The sequence below is a fragment of the Ailuropoda melanoleuca genome, chromosome 12 (assembly GCF_002007445.2).
Source record: "Ailuropoda melanoleuca isolate Jingjing chromosome 12, ASM200744v2, whole genome shotgun sequence".
NCBI classification, from domain to species: Eukaryota; Metazoa; Chordata; class Mammalia; order Carnivora; family Ursidae; genus Ailuropoda; species Ailuropoda melanoleuca.
The window spans coordinates 35957555-35981305 of NC_048229.1; the positions used below are offsets into that span (position 1 = coordinate 35957555).

At 55.0% G+C, this 23751-nt stretch overlaps 3 protein-coding genes across 3 annotated transcripts in view; 2 read left to right on the top strand and 1 right to left on the bottom strand.

Moving 5' to 3' along the window:
* The first annotated feature begins 1629 nt into the window (after window positions 1-1629).
* LOC100465345 (cytochrome P450 2F5) lies at window positions 1630-13329 on the top strand. The gene is made up of 10 exons (XM_002923690.4): window positions 1630-1744; window positions 2632-2823; window positions 2916-3078; window positions 5391-5540; window positions 8405-8565; window positions 8916-9092; window positions 9503-9644; window positions 10578-10765; window positions 11347-11488; window positions 12501-13329. The coding sequence occupies exons 2-10, from the start codon at window positions 2632-2634 to the stop codon at window positions 12680-12682; spliced, it is 1497 nt and encodes a 498-aa protein (XP_002923736.3). The 5' UTR covers window positions 1630-1744; the 3' UTR covers window positions 12683-13329.
* Window positions 13330-16011: 2682 nt separating this feature from the next.
* LOC100471457 lies at window positions 16012-19155 on the top strand. The gene is made up of 5 exons (XM_034639011.1): window positions 16012-16511; window positions 17724-17900; window positions 17986-18127; window positions 18222-18762; window positions 18843-19155. The coding sequence occupies exons 1-5, from the start codon at window positions 16389-16391 to the stop codon at window positions 19153-19155; spliced, it is 1296 nt and encodes a 431-aa protein (XP_034494902.1). The 5' UTR covers window positions 16012-16388.
* Window positions 19143-23751, bottom strand: part of EGLN2 (egl-9 family hypoxia inducible factor 2) — an 8208-nt gene continuing 3599 nt past the window's right edge. Inside the window, exons 2-5 of the mRNA XM_002923691.4 lie at window positions 20880-20999; window positions 20332-20468; window positions 20044-20111; window positions 19143-19797 (exon numbers count right to left, since the gene is read on the bottom strand). Coding sequence (XP_002923737.2) covers window positions 19742-19797; window positions 20044-20111; window positions 20332-20468; window positions 20880-20999 — 381 coding nt within the window. The 3' untranslated portion in view covers window positions 19143-19741. The remainder of the gene's footprint in view (window positions 19798-20043; window positions 20112-20331; window positions 20469-20879; window positions 21000-23751) is intronic.

Here is a 23751-nt window from a genome sequence, read left to right on the forward strand (position 1 = left end):
ACCTTCAAGCACTTCCTCCCTCACCTCCATGGGAAAGGCAAACATGGTGTCTGTCCACGGAACGGTGGGGGCACCCGCACTTCCACCTAGCCTCCCAGACCCTTGACCTCAGGGGCTCTCTCCCCTACCCTAACTCCTAGGACTGGAGTCCTAGCCTAGATCCATGCTTTCACAACCTGCCCTTCTGACCTGGCCAGTTTCTGGGGCAGGAATCTGAAGCAGACACAGCTGGTTGGGGCTAAGGAGAGCAGGGGGAAGACTGTGTAGGCAGAAGGCGGCAGGGGAGTCATTCAAATCTGAGGTCCAGGGGTGCTGGCTGGCTTGATCAGGAAAGCATGAGACTCTTGATTTCGGGGTTATGAGTTCGAGCCCCACATTGAGTATAGAGATTACTTAAAAATAAAATCTTTAGGGGTGTCCAGGTGGCTCAGTCAGTTAAGCGTCTGATTCTTGATTTGGGCTCAGGTCATGATCTCAGGGTCATGAGATCGAGCCCCACATTAGGCTCCATGCTGAGCGTGGAGCTTGCTTGGGATTCTTTTTCTCCCTCTCCCTCTGCCCCTCCCTGCCCCACTCACACTCTCTCTGCTCTCTCTCTAAAACAAAAATAAAATCTTAAAAAAACAGAAAACAAATCCAAATCTGAAGTCCATTCTCCTCCACTTCCCCCAAATCCTCCCTCAACCTCAGCCCACCTCAGTCCTGCCCACTGCAGTCTGACTCATGGAGGCATGAGAGACAGAAAGAGAGAGACTCCCAGAGAGTCAGGAAGAGATGGTGACTGAGAAGGACTTACAGGAAGAGGGAAGCAGAGAGAAAGAGAAAAAGCACAGAGAGAATTAGAGACAGAACAGAGATGAGAGACCCAGAGACACAGAGGGTGAGAGAACGAGAGAGACAGAGACATAAAGAGAGACCAAAAGATTCAGAGGCAGAAGCAAAGTGAGACACAGGGAATTTCAGAGACAAACCGCGAAGGACAGAGAATGGGAGAACTCTAGCCCAGAGCAGAAAGGAACTTGCCTGGGGTCACGTGACCAGTCAGAGGCAGAAATGAACGTGAACCCAGAGAAATAGAGCCAAGTGCCCAGAACACCAAAAAGACCTTGCCCCAATCCGTGGCTGGTTTTGCCAAGCCCCTAAACCCCAGATCAGACATAAAACCACCAGACCCAGGTCCCCAAATGGCCAAAAAAAAAAAAAAAGGAAAATTTTGGGACACGTGGGTGGCTCAGTTGGTTAAGCCTGACTCTGATTTCAGCTCAGGTCATGATCTCAGGGTCGTGATCTCAGGGTCATGAGTTGGAGCCCAGCGTCAGGCTTACACTGGGCATGGAACCTGCTTCAGATACTCCATTCCCCCCCCCCACTTCTCCCCGCTCACGCCCTCTCTCTCAAATAACTTTTTTTTAAAAAATGGAAAAAATCTTGCCCTCCTCCAGGACAAATGGCCGCTATTGACCACAGTAAGGAGAGCTCAGGTCAGCCTCAAAGAGGCCACTGGAGGGCTCCCAAGGGGTGGTACCCAACGGAGGCATCACTCCAGCTGGCGGCCAGCCCTGAGCCGCTCCCAAGGTAAGTCAAGAAAATGGAAGGGATTATAAATCATTGGGAAAACTAGGGGCGGGGGGCGGGGGGTGTGGACAGAGGTGACTTAAGAGCAGCCCCCACCCCCAAGGCACACCCAGAGCTGCAGGGCACAGAACTGGAGCCGATCACACCTCCGCTGCCCGAAAGCTCGCAGGTAAAGGACCAGGTGCAGGTCACAGAGGAGGACGGCTCTCCAGAGAGGGGTCAGCAGCTTCACCACCCTGTCGCTAAGACTGGCTGGGATCTCCCTTGTCACCTCCTCCAAGGGTTCTCTAGGTCTCTGGGCTTGTCTTTCTGGGGCTTTCTCTGGCTCTCTGTTGGTTCCTTGGACACGTTTTAGAGCCCGCAGCAGGGCTCGGCACCAGCACCTCAGTCTGTGTGTCTATCTTGGTGCATCTCTCCTTTCTGTGTCACTCTCTCTCTCCCTCAGTCTCTGTTTAGTTCTGTCTCTCTTTCCTGCCCTTTCTCTTTCAGTGTCTGTCTGTATGTCTCTCAGGAAGTATGTGTCTCTGTCTCTCCATCTCTCTCTTCTGTCTTTCTCTAGCTCTATGTCTTCATTTGTCTGTCTCTGGCCCTGTGTATCTCTGTCTCTTACCACTGTCTCTGTGTGAGATTCGGTCTCATGATAGATGTTGATAGACAGACAGGCAGACAGACAGATAGATGATAGGTGGACATCTATAGATACTCAGATACCTCGCTTGGTTTTTCCGTATCCGTCATTATCTCCATGTGCCTCTCTGTCTCTCCGTCTGTCTCTGTTCTGTTGCTGTCTCTCTTACTGTCAGTCTCTCTGTATTTTGACTGTCTCTGTCTCTACTGTCCACCTGTCCCTGTGTCCTCTCTCTCTTCCTGCCCTCCTCTCCACTTCTCTTCCCTTATCCCCAGGACTTTCCCCGTCCCTGCCTCTCTCTACCTCTTTTCTTCTCTTTGCCTGCCCTCACTCACTTCTAGGGCCTGGGGAAGTCAAGTCTCAGGAGATGAGGAGTGAAGGGATCCCACTCCCTTCCCAGTCCTGCCCTTTCCCACTCTCCCCCCCAGATGCCTGCAGCTGCTTTCACCATGGACAGTCTGAGCGTAGCCATCTTGCTCGGCCTCCTGGCTCTCACCTGTCTGTTCCTGATCCTCAGTTCAAGGGGCAAAGGTCAGCTGCCCCCAGGCCCCAGGCCCCTCCCATTCCTGGGAAACCTGCTGCAGCTTCGCTCCCAAGACATGCTGACCTCTCTCACCAAGGTGCAGGGACCTAGGCTTGGAGGAGGGGGCAGGAACGGGGGAGGGGCCTCAGGGCTCCAGAACCCCTGTGACGTCTGTCTTCCTACTCCCAGCTGAGCAAGAAGTATGGCTCAATGTACACAGTGCACCTGGGACCCAGGCGCGTGGTGGTCCTCAGCGGGTACCAAGCTGTGAAGGAGGCCCTTGTGGACCAAGGGGAGGATTTTAGTGGCCGTGGCGATTACCCTGTCTTTTTCAACTTCACTAAGGGCAATGGTAAGCCTGCCCCCTGTTTTCTCCACCCCAAATCATTCCACATTGAAGGAGGGGATAAGGGTAGGAGACTGTCCTCCCAATTTTGTGATACTCAGGGCCACTGATCTCACCGACGACACCAGCTAGGATGCCAGACAGTGCTAGTCTAGGTAGAGTCTGTTCCACCTTCCCCATTCCCACATCCCACCGCCACCTTGAAATGCACTTCCACACCAATCCCCACCTCCATCCAACTCCAACCCCATTCTCACCCCAATCCCTACCTCTAGCCTAACCACATCAATAAATTTCCATCTCAGTCAAGTGGCCAAATTATCTGGCCCAGCCCACGTTGCCCACCTCCACCCTGTCCTCATCAACCTTACCTCCATGTTCCCCATTCCAACCTCAACTTCATCTTTATCTGCAACACTGAGTCATCTCCCTCCCTCCATTCCCATTATGAACCTTTTCCCAGTCCCCGTGTTAAAATTTGTTATCAATCCCATCCTAACCCTTCATTCAAACTGAACTTCACCATATTTTTCTCCCCAGCCCTATCTTCTATCTCAATCACCTATTGAAGTTTTTGGTCCCCAGTTCCATTTCCAACCCTAAACAAACTACCATCACCAAAAGCAACCCTGGCACATATCTACCCAAGCCCAAGCTCAATCTCAACCCCAGTCTACCAACCCTTCCATTCTTCACAACTCCATTCCCATAAACAACCTCGAACCCAATTGTATCATGAGTCCCATAACCCTCCCTTACCCCGCCTTGTTTTCCCATCACAATCCCAACCCAGATCCACCCATCCAGCCACTCGCATCAACTCCAAACCTTGTCTATCTCAATATCCTGTCCTCCTTAGGTTTGAAAATCACCTAGTCTTGTGGGTTTTCTTTTCTTTTCTTTTTTTTTAACATTAATCTTTATTCAAAAGAAGCCATATGACAGGGCCTAATAAATAACAAAGGAGAGAGAAAGTTGGCAGAAAGTTGCTCTGATTGAAAGGACATCCTGGAGACTTGCATCTTGGACTATTCTTCTTCCCCTAAAGAAGCCCTGGGGCTCCCCTCTGTCCCCCTCACTAGATGGGTCCCAGCTGCTCCAGAATTTGAAAGTAAAGAGCTCTGGTTAAAAGCAAAAATCCACCTATTGTGTACTGAATACACTTTCCACCTTCATGTCCCCTTCCTGGGCTTGATCTTATGACCTCACCTGTCCAGGGACACCAAATGCAAGGAGGTGGACACAGAGCAGTAGAGAAAGTCACCTTGCTACTTTTGCACAGAGAAAATCTGGATACGTATATTATCTGTTACTAAAGATAGCTACCATCTAATTCTTCAATACATAGTGCAGAGGGTAACAAACAACAGGGTTCTGTGGCTTACTGACTGTGTACCTTTTGGACAAGTGGCTTCCTCTCTCTGACTCTGAGTTGGCTAGCATGAGAAAGTTGTTACAAGTCAATGAGATAATGCTGACAATGCAGGGGAAGCACTGAGATTTTTTTCTTCTTCAGCATCCAGTTCTTTGCTTGTTCCAGGGAAATCAGAGATAAACACATAGGAGACCTTCTTCTACTATAGCCCCATCAACAGTCTATGACCACCTACAGTGGTCAGGGCTGGAGTACGGGATGCCAGGGAGCCCAGAGGAAGCACCTAAGCCAAGCAGGGAGGGAGGGCCAGCAAGAGCTTCCTGGAGGAAGGGACCTCTAAGTTGAGACCTAAAAGATGAAGATCACCAGTCAGGAGCAGACAGAGGGTGAGGAAGTTCTGGAAGAAGGACCAGCCTGTGCAAAGACCCCTGAGTCCAGGGAAAGAAGAGAACAGGGTCTGTCTTGTTCCTGGATGAGGTCCCAATGTCTCAGTGTTTATTTCTCGGGCTTTTCTCCCTTATTTGTCTTTTCATTAATTAATAAGCAATCACCAGCACGTCCTATGGGGTAAGCCCTGCACTGGACAATGCTAGGGACACAGTGGTGAACAAGACAGGCCCTCCCTCCCTCTACTCCCACCCCGACCTTCACAGCTTAGAGAAGGAGATAGCCCGATGGCCAGGCTGTGATAATCCAGAGTGATCAGGTCTGGGTTGAGAGAAACAGAGACAGAGTGATCAGGACTATGGTGAGGAAGCCCAGGGCCCTATGGAAGCTCAGAGGTGGCCCCTGACCCAGCCTGGAGGGTTAGGAAGGACTTCCCGGGAGGGGGTAGATTCCAAATTCTCAGTCTCTCTCCCAGCAGACACCAGGAAAGGGGGCTCAGATGGCAGTAATCTTGGGGACAAGTCATCAGTTGAGCTGGCCCCTCCCCTCTCTCCAGGCATCGCCTTCTCCAATGGGGACCGGTGGAAGGTCCTGAGGAAGTTCTCTGTCCAGATTCTGCGCAACTTTGGGATGGGGAAGAGGAGCATTGAGGAGCAGATCCTGGAGGAAGGCAGCTTCCTGCTGGCAGAGCTAAGGAAAACTGAAGGTTGGGGTCCCCGAATGCAGTAGATACCCCTAACTCACACCCATCCTACTTAGTGGTCAGAACTGCCAGATAGCTTGGGCACCCACTCAAAACTCCGGGAGACCCCTCACTTGGCCCGGCAGGAAGAGTGGTGTCCCCTGGAGGTGGGTTGGCTTCAAGTGCCATGTTCCTTGAGGTATGCGCTGTCTCTGTGTGGTATTTTGTTTGTTTGTTTGTTTTTAAGATGTGTTTATCAGAGAGAGAGGGAGAGAGAGTGGGCAGGGAGGAGCAGAAGGAGAGGATCTTCAAGCCGACTCCCTCGTGAGTGTGGCAACCCACATGGGGCTCGATCTCCTGACCCTGAGATCATGACCTGAGTGAAAACCAAGAGTCAGACACTTAACCTGCTGAGCCACCCAGGCGCCCCCTCTGTGTGGTATTTTTTCTTTAAATGAAAGGTTGTTGTTGTTGTTGTTGTTTTAAGATTTTATAAATTTGGGGCGCCTGGGTGGCACGGCGGTTAAGCGTCTGCCTTCGGCTCAGGGCGTGATCCCGGCGTTATGGGATCGAGCCCCACATCAGGCTCCTCCGCTATGAGCCTGCTTCTTCCTCTCCCACTCCCCCTGCTTGTGTTCCCTCTCTCGCTGGCTATTTCTATCTCTGTCGCATAAATAAATAAAATCTTTAAAAAAAAAAAAAAAAAAGATTTTATAAATTTATTTGAGAGCGAGAGAGAGAAAGCACGAGAGAGGGGAGGGTCAGAGGGAGAAGCAGACTCCTGGCTGAGGGGGGATCCCCATGTGGGATTCGATGGGGGGGAGGGGGCGGAACTCCGGGATCATGACCTGAGTGGAAGGCAGACATTAACCGACTGAGCCAGCCAGGCGCCCCTCTGTGTGGTATTTTGAACGTAGTTTGTACAATTGGGGTGGATGGCGACGACGATGATGACAGTCTTGTGGGGCCCTGTGTTAAGCACATTTCACGCGTAAGCCCCTTAAGCCTCGGAACGATCCATTTTGCAGATGAGGAGACAGAGGCACAGAGAGGTTAACTGACTGGCTTGAAATGATAAAACTAGTCAGTGAAGGAGCCGAGATCTAAACCCGAGCCTGAGGTCCGCACTCAACACGCTGATGCACATTTCCTGAGTGCTTCCTGGGGACCGGGCACCATCCTAAACTCTTCACGTGGATGAACACATCTCACTTCCCCTAAAACCCTGGGAAGTTATTACAAGCGATAAACCTGAGGCCCAGAAGGGTTAAGTCACGTGCCCAGGAAGTGGCAGAGCTGGGATATGAACCCAGGTCAAGGCTGTGCACCCACGAAAAAAAATTAAAAATAACCAACACTTGGGGTACCTGAGTAGCTTGGTTAGGCATCTGACTCTTGATCTCAGCTCAGGTCTTGATCTCAGGGTCATGAGTTCAAGCCCCTCTTTGTGCTCCACGCTGCGTGTGGAACCTACTTAAAAAAGAAAAATAAACATAAATAAAAATAACCAGCAATTACATGGTACCTACCATATGCCAGGACTGTTGCGAGAACTTCACGTATCTTACTGCCTTGAATAATCACTCAAACCTAAGGAGACCCTATTATAAACTGCAATTTACAGGAGAAGAAACTGAAGCAAAGAGGTAAACAGCCCTCTACCCTGATCTCCAAATCTTGCTGGCTTTTGGGGGGGCTAAAGGGGTGGGAAATGTGGCCAGTGATGCTGCAGGGATTAAATAATAAGATGTAAATAAAGGAATAATGACTGCCTGAGCTAGTTTTCTATGGCTGCTATTTTTTTAAAAAGCCACAAACTTAGTGACTTAAAGCAACACAAATTTATTGTTGTACCATTCTGGAAGTCCATAAAACTAAAATGGGTCGGCCGGGCTGGCTCCTTCTGGAAGCTACTGTAGGGGAGAATCCATTTCCTTGCCTTTTCCAGCCTCAAGAGGCGCCCTGCATCCTTGCCTCGTGGCACCTTCCCCTATCTTCAAAGCCAGCAACATAGCCACCTTCCAAAATCTCTCCCTCTCTTCTCTCTCTCTCTGCACCAACTCATCACCTTTCCTTACTCAGATCCTTCTGCCTCCCTAGTGATTACATTAGTCCCACGTGGATAACCCAGAATAAACTGCCCATCTCAAAATCCTTAACTTAATCACGTGTTCACGGGCTCTTAGGGATGAGGACATGGACATTTGAGGGGACTATTATTCAGCCTACCTGGTTCATACAGGCTCAGGACCAGCCAGGCCCTTAGCCAGCCACACTTTCACCGACTCCCTACAACAGCTCCATGAGAAGAAGACTGTCATCGAGCCCGTTTGGCAGACGAGAAAACCGAGGCTCAGAGAAGGGAAGTCGGTTCATCCGGCCACACCGAGACTGAGAGGACAAGCCAAGATCCAAACTACGTGGATCTCACGCCAGACTCAGTCTCCTGGGCCATGCGTTGCTGTAATAGCTAATGTGTTCTTTTCTGTGATTTGTTCAGTCGTCAGATCACTGGGTGTCAGGTGTTGTGTTGAAGGTGTTGTGCCATCGCTGGCTGAGGCCATAGTGTTGTCAGGCACTGATGTGATATTGTATTGTGTTGTATATCGTATGTATGTTGTTTTGTCTGGTACGTGCTGTGAAGACTAGGCTGTTCCGTTGTTTGGTGGTGGTGTCGTTGTGCTGAAGGATGTTGTGAGTTCTGTCCTGCCTGGCGTGTTGCCAAGGACTCGCGGGTGTGGGATGTCACGCTGCGGGTCACGTGGCCAAGACCGTTTGTTCTGTGCCGTGAGGCTGGGTTGGATGCTGTGCCCTCTAGAGCTGTTGCCGCCGGGCGTCTGGTGTGTTGCACAGTGCGCCCCCTGACCCACTCCTCCCCTCGCTCTCAGGCAAGCCCTTCGACCCCACATTTGTGCTCAGCCGCTCCGTGTCCAACATTATCTGCTCTGTGATCTTCGGCAGCCGCTTTGACTACGACGATGAGCGTCTGCTCACCATTATCCGCCTCATCAATGACAACTTCCAAATCATGAGCGGCCCCTGGGGAGAGGTCAGGGGGCCTAGTTCGGGCGGGACAGGGTTGGGGTTCATCCAGTCCTGGGAAAGGGGAAACAGCGGGTGGGGGGGGAGGATGTGATTGACTCTGCCTGGCCACGCCCCCTTCCTGTCTGGTTCCGCCCCCGCGTCACACCACCGGTCAAGATCAATGTCCCCAAGTTGCCACAGACACCCAGACCCCCCGCCCCACCTCGGTTTCCCAGAACCCAGCTGACCTACAAGGTCTCGCCCATGCCTACCTGCTCCACCCTGACCTTACTGGCAACCCCCCCACACACACACGCACACGCACGCACACACGCTACCTGACCCATCAAACCCCTCCGATTCCCCTTATCCCAGTTGTACAACATCTTTCCGGGCCTCCTGGACTGGGTACCCGGACCGCACCGACGCCTTTTCCGGAACTACGGGTGCATGAAGGACCTCATCGCCCGCAGCGTCCGCGACCACCAGGACTCCCTCGACCCCAGCTCTCCCCGGGACTTCATTGATTGCTTCCTCAACAAGATGGCACAAGTAAGCCTGGCCTGAAAGTCTCATCTCTGGTCTGACCTGCTGCCCCCGCCTCAAACCCACGAGGATCCCGGGCTGAGCGGGTTTGAGAATGGTGTCCCTACATTTGGAGAGTGAAGTTGGAACATCTGGCTCCGCTCCGCTGGAGCCGGGAGCCACTCGGGGCTCACCGCCAATTAACAGCTCATTAAGAAGTCCTTAAGGATCTGTTAATCGTGGGCCCTGCGGCTGAGGTTTTCTCTACCAGCCCTTCCGCTCCCCAGCTTCCCTGAGGAAAGAAAGTTAAGCAGAGGGACTGAACGGAAGCACCCAGAAGAAGTCGTGCAGATCTATGTGGAGCGGGTCGCAGGGACTCTGAGCTTGTGGTCAGTGTCCGGCCCGGGCTCATACCCCTACCCCCTCAACCCCCGCAGGAGAAGCAGGACCCGCACAGCCACTTCCACATGGACACCCTGCTGATGACCACACATAACCTGCTCTTTGGTGGCACCGAGACCGTGGGCACCACCCTGCGCCACGCCTTCCTTGTACTCATGAAGTACCCAAAAGTTCAAGGTGCGTGAGCCCCAAGCCTGGCCCGGAGATCCTGGACACAGCGCCGTGGGGCACACCTGCTCGTGCCCCCGGAGCCTCAACTAGCCAACCTCTAAGCCCCGCCCACAACCAATGGGCGCCGCCCACAACCAATGGGCGCCGCCCACAACCAATGGGCGCCGCTCTGCCCAGCATGCCAGATAGCCCAGGCCTCCAGTTTATGCCTGAGAGCCCCAGGCAAACCCACACGGAGGCCGACCCCATCCACGCGGCTCCCGCGGTCCACAGTCCGCTGGAACCTGGACTTCGTGGTCTCGTGGTCTTGTTTTGGGCCCACCTCTGACCCTGACCACACAGCACACGTCCGGCCTCAGAGCCTGGATCTCACAGTCGGTTAAAGCCTGGCCCCGAGCCTCAGTCGCAGGGCCAGCCAGGAACCATCAGTCTGACCCTCACAGTCTGACCACGCTCCCACACAGCATGGTCTGGGACCCCACCACCCCAAACCTCGCCTCTGGGCGGATCCCGGAACCCTGGCCTCCAGCACTGAGTCTATTAGGGTCCTTCCGCCTGCCCCCCCCATCTCTCCTGGCTTTCGCACAGTCCACCCACTCGACCCATCCTCCATCCGGCCTGGTCCTCGAACCCCGCCCGCAGTCCCATCCCAGACCTGGATTCTGGGCAGCCCCTCAGCCCCGCCCGCACAACCCCGCCCCCACAGCCCCGCACAACCCCAAAATTTGGTTGTCCCTTACACCGACCAAATTTTCACCCTCAACTACGTCTCCCAAACCAACCCTTCCCCTCGAGGCTCCCGCTAACCATCACAGGCATCTCTGCAGCGGCGTCCCTACTGAGAAGCGTTGGCTGGACCCCGCCCACACATGCACACGCTTCTGCCCAGCCCAGTCGAGCCCACCGGGACCCTTGACTAAGCTCCCCCTCCACCTCCAGCCCGCGTACAGGAGGAGATCGACAGCGTGGTGGGTCGCGCGCGGCTGCCGGCGCTGGAGGACCGAACGGCCATGCCTTACACAGACGCGGTGATCCACGAGGTGCAGCGCTTCGCAGACGTCATCCCCATGAACTTGCCGCACCGCGTCACTCGGGACACAGCCTTTCGTGGCTTCCTGATACCCAAGGTGTGCTGGGCACCTGGCAATGGACGTCTGGCACACTAGGAAGAGGCATCCAAGATTCGCTAATGGCATCTGTGTCTCTAGCAAGGAGGATCCCAGGCCCTAGCAATCAGTACCCAAGGCCTTAGTGACGGGCACCCCAAGTTCTAGCAACAGAAATCTGAAACTCTTAAATCCAGAACCTCAGCCCCTTCCTAGGACTTATTCATACTATAATGGACTGGATCCTGACCTGAACCCCAGTCCCCTTCCCCATAACAGCTCCAGCATCCCCAGGGTAAAAGACTTCATCCTGGGGACCCCCTATGCCTTAACACTGTTCTGAGAGAACTCTCCCTATTCCCAGAAACCCCAAATCTGTTCTGACAAGGGGAGGTATCCCCCATCCCTGTCAACACAGCTTCCAGCACCCATCACTTGGAACCCAAGACAGCAACACACATTTCCTAAATCCCTGTTGGAGTCCTAAGCTCCATGTCCCATTAACAAGTCCCTGGGACCTCCAGCGCTGAGGAGTGGAAATTTCAGCTTGAGAATCTCCCAGATCTTCTACCCCCACTAATTTTGCCTCCCCACCCACACAGGGCACAGATATCATCACCCTTCTTAACACAGTCCATTATGACCCCAGCCAGTTCCTGACGCCCCAGGAATTCAACCCTGAGCATTTTCTGGATGCCAATCAATCCTTCAAGAAGAACCCTGCCTTCATGCCTTTCTCAGCTGGTGAGAGCCTTGGAGACAAGAGTCAGGGTCTTTTGGGCCCCATATTCCTACCCACATTCCTCATTCCTAATTCCATTCTCCAAACCCTCTGGCTTCTTCATCCCACCGCATCCTCAGCTTTGGACGTGCAGAGACATTTGTTCTCCCTCCCAACTCTGTCCCTATAGGCAGATAATGGCTAAAATCCTTGGGGAGGGAGGTTGGGAGACAGGATATTAATTCAACTTGGAAGTGGTCACCGTCAGTCTCTCCACTAGGTGGAGGAGGTGAGCAGTTCTAGTTTCCTTGGCTTTCTTCTTTATCCTGCGGGGGGGGGGGGATCTTCCCCGTTTAACCCAGTAGCAGAAATAAAAAGGGGGAGGGAGGAATAATAATAATAAGCCACTTACCATATTGCCTACTGTGTGCCAAGCGCTACCTCTACGAAGAGCTGTTAGAGTGGTGGAGGGTTAGGTTTTCTAGCCAGACCCCAGCTCTGTCATCTCCTAGCTATAATGGCCTTGCATATGTTACTTCACCTCTGTGTGCCTCAACGTCCACACCTATAAAATGGAGAATGATAAGGCCCACCTCTTGAAATTGTTATGAGGATTAAATTAATATCGGTATAGTGCCTAGAGTAACATACGACACGCAGTATGACGTACATGACATTATAGTCTCATTTCTTTACCTGCATTTACCATTCACAACAATCTAATGAGGCACTACTATCATCCTTATTTTATTTTATTTTTTATCATCCCCATCTTAAATACCCAGAAACTGGCTTGCCCAAGATCACAGAACTAGTAACGTCAGAGTGCGAATTTGAACCCATGAACTTGTCCTTGTATTGGCCAGATCCTTTTTGGTCCTGGATTTACTTAAAGCACCTTTCCCAGACCTTTAGACCGGTGGCTTTGTGGCGTCTCCAATCATTAGCTTCGTATGTTTTTCTCCGAGAATTTGGGACTGGAGCCCCTCACCCCATCTTATGTCGCCGCTCCTCCGCACCCTCCTACTCCTGCAGGTCGCCGACTGTGCCTGGGCGAGTCGCTGGCGCGCATGGAGCTCTTCCTCTACCTCACCGCCATCCTGCAGAGCTTCTCGCTGCAGCCGCTGGGGGCGCCCGAGGACATCGACCTGACGCCGCTCAGCTCCGGGCTCGGCAACTTACCGCGGCCTTTCCAGCTGTGCGTGCTCACGCGCTGACGCCGGGCCCTTCCAGACTCGCCCGCGAGCGGGGAGGGGATCCGTCCCCTTGTTCGTTCCCCTGTGCCCCCATCCCTCTCGCTCCCACGCTCGCTTTCCCGCACCTGTGCCTGCCGCCTGCCCACCCTCCAGTCCCCAGCTTCACCTGGTCTGGGCCCCCAGGGGCAGAGAAACGCAAGGGGAGGGGGAAGAGCTTGCCTCATTCTGTTGCGCGCCCTTTGGGGGACTGTTTTTATCATTTTCTAATAAAGTATCTTTATGAAATATTCAAATCTGCCCGGGCTGAATTACAGGGAGGAGGGCAGCCCCCTAGGATGGGGAGAAGGAACGTCTGGCTCAAAGGAGACCCCAAACTGACTAGTTCTACCCTCACGCTTAGAGTGGCTAGAAATTGGGAGAAATTGTTTCCTGGGGTAAGGGCTGGACGACAGACTGACGACAGAGAGTTAGAGAAACCAAGGCAGAGAAAAAGCAGCCCAGAGATACACAGAAGAGGTCTGCAAGAGATGCAGGGTGCCCTACAAAGATGAGATGATCGAGATGGAAGCGGGGAGAACGTGACAGAGAGGGAGACGGACACAGAGACGGAGAAAGAACACTGATATTTACACAGTGCTTCTTATACACTCTAAACCTGCCCATTTAAATCTCCCTATAAGATAAAGAGGCATTTTACACTTTTAAAAAGATTTTATTTGAGAAAGAAAGAGACAGCGAGAGAGAACGTGAGCAGGGAGGAGAGGGAGAAGCAGATTCCCCACTGCTGGGAACAAAACTCAGACTCCAACACTGCTCCCTTCCACGTCACAAGTCAGATGCAGAGGGATACAGGGACGGAGAAATGGGGAGACAGGAAAAGGAAAGAAATGGTCAGGGAAGGCCAGAGAGGAAGAGCACTGAAGGGGAGAAGTAAGGCACTGGAAGACCATTCAGACTATTCCTTTGTCTTGCAATTCCGGTACAGCACGGGGCCTCCCAACCTAGGACTGGATTTGTCAGCCTGACATCCTGCTGACAGAAGCTTTTCTCAAGGAACCGGGCGTCTTCAGCTCCATGGAGCCACAGTCAGGCAGAGCGGTGGTGGCCCCCCAGCCATGGGCCGAGGTGGCCCGGGTGACCCTACCCTAAATGGGTCTCCCCAAGGCCATCGAGAAGCTGGGACGTGCTCTGCTGAGACTTATAGGCGGTCCCCACACCAGGCATTGGCTCCTTAATCCCTACGCTGTTCCCACCACGGGCCAACCAGAGTCTGCCCCAAGGCCCCTGTCAGGGACAGGGAGGTGGAGAGAGAGAGGGAAAGACTCCGAGGTCAGGAAGAAAGGAGGTAGCCCCAGGAAGAGGCAGCAAAGAGAAACACATGGAAATACTAATAAAGAGATGGAGAGAGAGAGATACAAGAGACAGAGAGATGCAGACAGACAGACAGGAAAGATCCTGAAAATCAAGACGGGGAGTGAGAGATACAGGGAGGCACTGACAGGAAGGGAGAGACAGATGCCTGGAGAGAAGGGAGACAAGAGGATTCTAAAGCAGAGCTAGAAATTGAGAGGAACAGAGATGAAGACAGACAGAAATCTGAGAGCAGAAAGAAAAAGGAGCTAGAGAGACAGGAGCCTTAAAGGATGAGACACAGAGACAGCAAGGAGAGAGACAGTCACAAGGATTCAGCAAAAGAGACAGAGGAAAATAGAGTCCGAGTTAAAGACAGAAACAGACAGAAATCGCGATAAAGAGAGTTAGGCATTCGCTCTACATTTACTGAGCACCCACTGTGTGCTGAGCACTGTTTTAGTGCTGGGAATGCAGAAGCGGACAGGACAAACGCCAGCTCTTGAAGAGACCCAGAGAGAGCGGCTCATCAGAGGAGAGCCTGACACAGTGGGATAGGGTGCGATCCGGCGAGGGCACACCCCACCGCGCCCCCCTGCTGTCTGTGGAGTCAGCACCCTGGAGCAGGGGCCCTGCCGCAGACCCGCTGCCAGTCCCCAGGGTTCCTGGACGGAGAAAGCCTGACAGGTCAGGAGCCCCAGGGCAGAGACAGAGGCGGGAGACAGGGAAGGGGGAGCTGAAGGGAAAGAGAAACTGAGAGGGATACAGACAGGAACAAAAGCAGACAGAGTAAAACAGAGGCGGAAAGAGAGAGCGAGATGAACAAAGAAACACAGAGGAAGATGCCTGAGAGATGAAACATAGATAAACAGAGAGAGACAGAGACCCTGAGAGACACTCCCAGAGACAAGGCCAGTCCCAGACACTGTGCCGCCCCCGTCCTCTCCCCAGGTCTGGGCCCTGGGCCAGGCACCTGGCGGAAGGCTGGATCCCGCCAGGCAGGGGCCTGCGAGAGGGTGGGCCGCCTTCCTGAACAGTGTAAGGGTACAGCATTCGCGGTTCCAAGAGCAAGGGCAGGGAAGTGACAAGGGTTCAGGCGCCGGTCCCCAGGCATCACCAGCACAGGGCACAGGAGCGCCAGGCTGATGGGTATGTCACCAGGGGTATTTTGGGAAGTGTATTTGGAAGTCAAGAATGTATTTAGGAATCAAAGCATAGGGTACAGCATTCAGGGGGTCACTGGCCCAAAGGTGGCCAGGGGACTCAGAAGTGCACACCTATGGGCCAAGAAGATGGATCCAAAAGACCCAAAGGCTCAGCGGGGTGCCCCTGTTGGTCAGGTGTATTGACACAGAGAAACTTGTGCAATAAAGCGGCCAAATAGGGCAGGCCATGCCTGGCACAACGGTGACAGAGCTGGGGGGCTGGGTGGAGACCTTAGTTTGGGGAAGCTGCAAAATGAGCAGCCTGGAGACACCCACCTCTCCCACTCCCGGTATCCACCCCAACTCCACCCAAGACCCAAAGGGAATCAAATAAAGGCCAAGGGGGCAGGCATGGAGGATAAGAGGGCATGATGTTCACAGGCCTCACAGCGCTGCTGCTGCTGCTGGCCCTAGCCAGGCGGGGTTGGGGTGCCCGGGGCACTCAGACTCAGGGGGCCCTACCCCCCGGGCCTACACCACTCCCACAGCTGGGGAACCTGCTGCAGCTGGAGTCCAGACGTCTGGACCGTGCACTCATGGAGGTAGCCCCTACGGTGGGTCGGGGGGCTGGAAGTCCTGGTTCTCTGAATGAAGACAGCTGAGGGCTCTGACCCCATGAGTCCTGAGGAGGGTTGAGGGGCCCAGAGTCCTGTGCTCCAAAAAAGAAGGGGACTACGGGTGGAAGCTGGGAGCCTGGACATCTGCTTGAGAGAGGAAAGGGACAGTGGGCCTGAGTTCCTGGTTCCTGGCAGAGTCGTCCTGGGATCCCTCCCTCCCCACCCCCAACTCCTGAGGGAGGTGGAGCCTAGAGTGAGAAGTCAGGCGGGGGGGGCGGGGGTGTCTGCTCTCCTGGTTCAAGGTGAGGAGGAGAGTACCTAGGGCCCAGACGCCTAGTTCTGAGGGTGCAGAGGGCTCGGGCCCTGGTCTTGTAGATCCCAAGGGAAAATAGAGCTGGGGGCCTGGACTCCTGCGGAAGGAGGAGGAAGGAAGGAGGCGGGGATCTGACCTCCTCCGCCAGTAATGAGGGGATGAGATGGGGACTCCTGGGTCGGAAGGAAGAGGGCGCCGGGGGCGGAAGTTCAGGGGTGGAGGAGGTGGTCAGAAGCCCCAACCAGGACCCGCTGAGCACCCGCTCCGCGTAGCTGTCTGGCCGCTGGAGCCCAGTGTTCACAATGCGGCTGGGCCCGCACCCTGCAGTGGTGCTGTGCGGCTACTCGGCGCTGCGGGACGCATTAGTGCTGCAAGCAGATGCCTTCTCCGGCCGCGGGTTTTCGAACGCTTCACTCGCGGAAACGGTGAGTCCCAGGCGGCGGAAGCGCTGGCCTGGACCACCCAGGTTGAGCGATCGGGGGCGGGGCCAGGGAGATGGGGCGGGGCCGAATGAGAAGGCCAATGAAGGCAAACAGTGAGAGGGTGGGGCGGAGCTAAAGTATAGGGGCCGAACTGGAGGGGCTGGTTCCTGATGCAGCCAATAGAAGAAAGAGAAGAGCCCAAGCGTCAAAGCCAAAGAGAGCAAGCATTAGTTAGGGATCGAGACCATCGGCGGTGGGACCAACGTGTGGATAGGGCCGAGAAGGCTGAGGTTGCAACCAAGAGGTCTGGAAACCAGCAGAATTGAAGGGTTGCTAGGAAGCCGGCTCCAAAACTGGACGCTTCCAGGATGGGGCGTGGCCAACTCCCCGGCACGCCCCTTCTCTGCCCCACCCCACCCCAGGCATCGTGTTTTCTAACGGGCGGCGCTGGCCGACGCTGCGCAATTTTGCGATGGGAGCACTAAAGGAGTTCGGGCTGGGAACGCGGACTATAGAGGAGCGCATCCTGGAGGAGGCGGCTTATGTGCCTGGCGAATTTCAAGCCACCATTGGTGCGGCCTGCGGGAAAGGAGAGGGGGGCCTTTTGTGGATGTGGCCAAGGATCAAGAAGGGGCAGGGCGGGGCGCCTGGCTAGCTCAGTCCCTAGAGCCAGAGACTCCCCACCCGCGTTGTAGGTTCCGGCCCCAGGTTTGGTGTAGAAATTACTTAAAAATAAAATCTTTAAAAAGCAAGGGGGTGGGGGCGGGAAGGCACCTGTAGTGGAACGAAGTCAGTAAGCCGAGCCACAGAGGAAAGACCCCGTCCTGTTCCCACTCCCAGGAGCGCCGTTCGACCCCCGACGGCTACTAGATAATGCTGTATCTAACGTTATCTGTTCGGTTGGTCTTCCGGAACCGCTACGGCTATGAGGACCCAGAGTTCCTGAGGCTCCTGGATCTCTTCCATGACAACTTCCGAATCATGAGTTCCAGATGGGGCTTGGTGAGAGGGCTAGCCTCAGTCCCTCCCTCCTGTGCCTAACCTATGCCAAACCCGGGGTACATAGACCTACCGACCCTGGATGAATAGATCGAGTCTTAGAATCTTGGAAGGAAAGAGTTCTAGAACTTAGAACATCAAAGTCCTGGTGCAAGCTCCCCGCAGAACTAGTGGTCTTGTTCAAAGTCCTGTTGCGGTCTGCCCCCCTACCCCCAGATGTACAACATTTTCCCCTCCCTCCTTGACTGGCTCCCGGGCCCGCACCACCGAATCTTTCAAAACTTCACGGAACTTCGGGTCTTTATCTCTGAGCGAACCCAGCGGCACCAGCAGACGCGGCAGCCTGGGGAGCCCCACGATTTCATCGATTGCTTCCTGGATCAAATGGATAAGGTGCAGGCCCCTGCTCCCATAAACTCTCCCCATGCCGCCCACCAGGAGGTGCCAAGCCCGCCGCAGCACTCATCTCTGTCCGCAGGAACAGGAAGACCCAGAGAGCCATTTCCAGGAGGAGACGTTGGTGATGACGACGCATAACCTTTTCTTCGGCGGCACGGAGACCACGAGCACCACTCTGCGCTATGGGCTCCTCATTCTGCTTAAGTACCCAGAGATGGCAGGTCCGGGAGCTGGAAAGCCTGGGGTGAGGGGGCTAGGGTTTGGGGAGGGCTGGGGGACAGGGCGTGCGCAGCTCACACTCTCTGCCCACCCCAGCCAAAGTGCAGGCCGAGCTGGACGCTGTGGTAGGGTGGATGCACACTCCGAGGCTGGAAGACCGTGAGCGCCTGCCCTACACCAGTGCCGTGCTGCACGAGATCCAGCGCCTCATCAGCGTGCTGCCGTTGGGGCTGCCACGTGCCCTCACCCGTGACACCCACCTGCGTGGCTACATTCTGCCCAAGGTGCCCACCAAGCATGAGGATTCTGTGCGGGTCTGTGAGCACCTATACCCGAAATCATCAGCCCTGAGCATGTGCAATGCCAATTCACAAAGCCCTGGTAGCAGGAAAGAAGGCCCACCTTCCCACTGGCTTTACAGTGGGGTCTTGGATGGAGGAAAGGCAGTGACTAACCAAGTCCCCTGGGGTTACCCCTGTGTACCCCCCCTCCCAGGGTACCTTTGTGATTCCTCTGCTCATGTCTTCACACCGGGACCCCACCCAGTTCAAAGACCCAGACTGCTTCAACCCCACCAACTTCCTGGACGACAAGGGCAACTTCCAAAGCAACGATGCCTTCATGCCCTTTGCCCCAGGTCTGGGCCAGGAAGGGAGGGGACAAGGCTGGGCAGGCCCCCAGAGGCATGGTGCCCACCCTGCATCCCTGTGTCCTCAGGAAAGCGGATGTGCCTGGGTGCAGGCCTGGCGTGATCAGAGATGATCTTCTTCTTCACCACCACCCTGCAGCGCTTCTGCCTGCTCCCTGGGGGGTCCCAGCAACGTCGACCTCACCCCGCAGCGCACTGGCCTGGGCAACATCCCCCCAGCCTTCCAGCTCTGCCTGGTGGCCCGCTGAGTCAGGCTCAGCCGCCCTCTGCTCTGGCTCCCAGACCTCCTTACCCCTTTGGTCAATAAAGGCCCTGAACGCAGCTGGACGGGTCTCCTTACCAGTAAGAGGGAGCGGGAGAAGCAGATGTTTGCAGCTCTGAGGTAAACTTTTATTTCTTTCTTGGCTGCCAGGACTCTTCACGCCCATGCTCCTCCCAGCACCTTTTCTCCTGCCCACGCAGTGGCAGCCTAGTCCAGAAGGTGCATGGCCACAGGGCTTGGGGAGTCCCCTCACATTCCAGGCTGGAGGCGTGGGGGGCTTAGGGAAACCGTCCCCCCAACAAACCTTTGCCAGCAAGAGGCCATGACATCCCCAACCCCTGATCCTGCATCCTGGTGGGAGGTGGCAATGCCTCCTTCCAACTCTCCACGTCTAAGAGGAGCACAACCAGACAGGCCAAGCCGCAGGGCCCAGCTCCACTGATGTCAGCTCCCGGCACTGGCCCCTGCTCAGATTGCAACCCCAGCCCCCATCACAGGGCAGCAGAGGTCTCTCCTCGTCCTTGGTCCTCAGTGTCAGACGGAGCCCTCCACACCAGGCAGAACAGAGGCAAAGCTGGAAGCAGCAGCGGTGGCAGAAAAGGAGCAGGCACCGAGACTGGTGGGCTGCTGGGCCAGCAGCACCGGGCCAAAGGCTCTGCCGAAGTCAGGGCAAGCTGTCTGTCCATGCAGCTCTGGGGCTGGCCACTAGGTGGGCGTAGTCGGCTGTGACACAGGTACTTGGACACCTTTCTGTCCGGATGCTAGGGGTGAGACAAGAGGAGACAGGGAGTCATCAGGGAAGGAACGCAGAGGCCAAGAAAAACATGGGAAGATGGAGGAGAGGACCGCATGCTGGGGCTACCAGGAGAGAGGGCTGTCGAGGGAAGCTGGCAAAGGAGTCGCAAAATTTAGGAAGAGATTGACAAGGTGGATAAGGGGACTTGAGGCCTAGTGAGGTACATGGAATAGGAAGGGCTTGAGAGGGGTGATGTTTGGGAAGCAGGTACCTAGCTGATACTTGTCTTTGGCTGCTGCCCGCTCCTTAGCATCAAAATACCAGACAGTGATGGCGTACCTGGGGATCAGAGCAGCCCCAAAGGGCAGTTAGACAACACTTTTCTACAATTCCAGCCACCACATCCACAATGACACTGCAGTCCACCCTTCCGAGCCTGGTTCTGTTCCCACCTAGTCCCCTCTAAGCTCTTCACGTCCTAGCCCCTCCTGGGGTCTGACATGACTTTGTTGGCACAGTACAGGACACCTGAGCCCACCCCCGCAAGTATCGGTCATACCTGGTGGCATAGGCTGGTTTCACCTCGTGGGGGTTCCGCCGATCAGACCAGAAAATAAGCAACCGATCAAAAAGGGGCTCGATGTTAGCAACCACAGGGCGGCCCTCAGGGAAGATCTGCAGCAGGCCGCCATGCACCTGAGGGCAGGCCAGAGGGTGAGGCAAGAGGCTGGCGGGTCCAGCCTGAAGCCTCTGCCTTGCACCACCCCACCCTCCGGAGCCTGCGCTCTGATGTGGCAGCTGCACATATCCCTCCCTCCCACCACTCAGGCTCTTAGAGTGAATGACAGCCCGGAGTCTGCATCACCATGGAGCCGGGCAGGAAGCTACAGAAGACAGGAGATGGGATGGGAGGGATGCTGCCACCACCCGGTCAGCTGGAGAAATGGAGGTACCACTTCCCAGGAAGAGCCAGCCAGCAGCAGGCCGACACTGCACTGCCCTGCTGTGGGCTGATAAAAGGAACCGGAGGATGCTAGAAGCTGAGCTGGGAGTGTAAAATGGCGTGGATGCAGTCGCCTCACCCCCACCCTCACCATCACCCCCTACCTTGACATCCCAGTTCTGATTCAGGTAATAGATACAGGTGATGCAGCGCCCATCGCCGTGGGGATTGTCGACATGCCTCACGTACCCCAGCCCGTTGCCTGGGTAACACGCCACCATGGCCTGGCAGAGACAGATGGAGTGGGCTTAGGGGGCGAGGCAGGGATATTTGGGGAAGCAACTATCACCTCCTCTTTCTCACCCCTCCTGGCCCCTCATCTCTCCCAGGACTTCTCCAAGGGCCCCAGCCTCCAGACCTCCTTCTTTGTCAGCCAAGCCACCAACTGCCAGAAGCCTCAGCTCTTGGGCCCTGATAGCCCACTCCCCATACACACATGCCCAGAGCCTGGTACCCACATGGGGCTCAATGAATAACTAAGAGTTTTATTTTTTTAAAGATAACCTGACCCTCACCCCCACCCCCACCAGACCTTTCAGAATAAAACCCATTTACATGTTTTCTGGTATGGAAGGATGTGGCCTCACAGCACTGCATGAGGGGTTCTTGACCTTGGCTTCAGCATGGAATCACCTGGGATGCTGATGCCCAGGCCCATCTCAGAGGTTCCAAAATACTTGGTCTAAGGTGGAGCGTGGCATTTGTAAAGGTTCCCCAAATAATTCTAACGTGCAGCAATGTTGAGAACTGATGTTCTTGACTACAAAGAACCCCCACTAAACAAACGCTGTGTTTCCTACACATATGAACAAGTACCAAAGCCCTGAGTGTGACTAGATCCTGAGCTCCAGCCCCTACTCCAAGGATAACCTGCTGGGTAGCCCTTGACAGTCCCATCACCTGAATGGGCCTCAACAGCCTCATCCGTTAAACAGGCTAATAAACACCTCCTCTGTTTACAGACCTGGCGATTCCTGACCCCCAAAGACCTTGGCCTCTGTCCATACAGCTCTAGCCAAGGGTTCTCTCCCTGGTGGCTGCTGTCCCCCCCTTGACCGTGTGGAGGTCTCGGCCCCAGCTGCTCGGGGCCTGTTTCACATCAGGGAGCTGACAGAAAAGTGGGTGTGGAGCGAGGGAAAGGGCCCATGTGTTCCTTCAGACCTAACTCCCAGGTTCAAGGCCCAGTGCTGCCACACCAGCTGTAACATCGGGCAGGAGACTTCACTTCCTGTCTCAGGTTCCTCATCTGTGAAATGGAGCTGATAAACTGCTTCACAGGCAGTGTGGGAATTGAATAAGACAAATGGAGGGCACCAAGCATAATGCCTGCCACGTGATGGAAAGCCGAGGCACAGGCTGAAATGACATTAAAAAACAAAGTCCCTGTCCTACTCTTTGCCCAGAGCCACTTGGAAGGCTGCATAAGGCAAACAGGGGAGTACTGGCATGCAGACCCTCCAGCTCCTTGGACCACATGTCTTGACACCTTGACCCACACTCATTCCAGGCCAGAGACGGCCACCTGCTGCTAACCCACTAACGCTCAGCTACACCTGTGGGCCAGAGCCCCAAAACACAGCCGGGGAGAAACATTCCTGGTCAAAAAGATGGGCATCTGCTGCCAAACAGGAGGCCGGCCTAGCACTCCCAGGCCGGCCAGCTCGACTCAATCTTCAGCCTGCTTCCAACACGTTACTCCCCAGTCCCACCCCCACCACGAGCGGTGGGCAGCTCTGCATTAAACCTGTGTGTGCACCCGAAGCACCACAGCACCCGCCCTGGGAAGGAGGCTGCAGCCGGGAGAGGCCACCCAGCAGTGGAAAGCCATGCTTCTCTGGCGGCACCGGGGCAAGAGCTTGGCCCCCACACCCCCCGGGTTCAGGAGAACCTTCTTTGCACTGTTCACTCACTACAAACGGGTCAGTGCTTTGAGCAACCACCTCACTGGGAGAAAAGAACGTGGCTAAGCCCAGGTGGCTCCAATCAGTGGATCACTGATGAAGGACGGGCAAGCCCTCCCCAGATAGAATCCAAGCAAAGATTCTGCTGGTTCTGCACAAAGATGGGGTGGGGGCAGGGGTCCAGTGCTGCAGCCTCTTTCCACAATCCATCTCCACACAGCGGCCAGAGACCCTTTCCTCCAGCTCTTCATTGCTCAAACCCCTTCAAGACCCCCATCACACCCCGAGAAAATACAAAACATCAATTTCGTATTTTCACAGCCTCAGCCTCCAAGGTCACCAATCTCAACTACTATTGCCTTCACTCTGCCCCAGCCTCTCAGGCCTCCTGACTGCTCTCTGACCAGGCCAAGCTCACGCACAAGGCCTCTGCCCCTGCCTGGAACACACCTCCCCTGGTCCTCCTTGTTATTCACATCTCAGATCAAAGGGCACCTTGGGTACTCCGGCTGAAAGCATCTAGGCTGATTTTCCGTTCCACCCTCGAGGTGAGATCAGTCCAGGTACTTGTTTACCTAGTACTGGCCCAACGGGCAGTCCCGTGGAAGCCCCTGGGGCCAGGCGTGTCTCCCTAGCACCCAAGCAGTAGCTGCTTACGGAAAGCACTCCTCTGGGTCTCAGGGCCTCCGCTGCGTCCTGCCCTGCACATCCTCACACAGGGTCTCCCACCATGCAGGCAGGGACAGCATCTGTGTTCTGGCGCAGAATGGGAGTCATGCATGAAGGCTAAGCACAGAAACAAGCCCTTTGAACTCCCATCAATCCCCCACACACACACCTTGGTGCGGAGGGGGGGCATCCTCTGGCCCCAGAGAAGCACCTACTTCCTGCCCCCACAAAGGAAAGGGACAACAAGCAGAATGACATGGAAGCCCACTCTTCACCCTGCCATGTCAGGGAAGGGGCAGCTAGTATCAGAGCCAGGAGACTAAAGAATTAAAGACTATTGGTGACAATGTGCCAAAAGCCCCAACACCCACACCACACCACACACACACACACACACACACACACA

Coding starts and splice junctions, on each gene's coding strand:
- LOC100465345 (XM_002923690.4), top strand. CDS start 2,632: ATGCCTGCAGCTGCTTTCACCATGGACAGTCTGAGCGTAGCCATCTTG. Junction 9,093..9,502: donor TCCTCAACAAGATGGCACAA/GTAAGCCTGGCC, acceptor CAACCCCCGCAG/GAGAAGCAGGACCCGCACAG. Junction 10,766..11,346: donor GTGGCTTCCTGATACCCAAG/GTGTGCTGGGCA, acceptor CCACCCACACAG/GGCACAGATATCATCACCCT.
- LOC100471457 (XM_034639011.1), top strand. CDS start 16,389: ATGCGGCTGGGCCCGCACCCTGCAGTGGTGCTGTGCGGCTACTCGGCG. Junction 16,512..17,723: donor ACGCTTCACTCGCGGAAACG/GTGAGTCCCAGG, acceptor CCCTACCCCCAG/ATGTACAACATTTTCCCCTC. Junction 17,901..17,985: donor TCCTGGATCAAATGGATAAG/GTGCAGGCCCCT, acceptor CTCTGTCCGCAG/GAACAGGAAGACCCAGAGAG.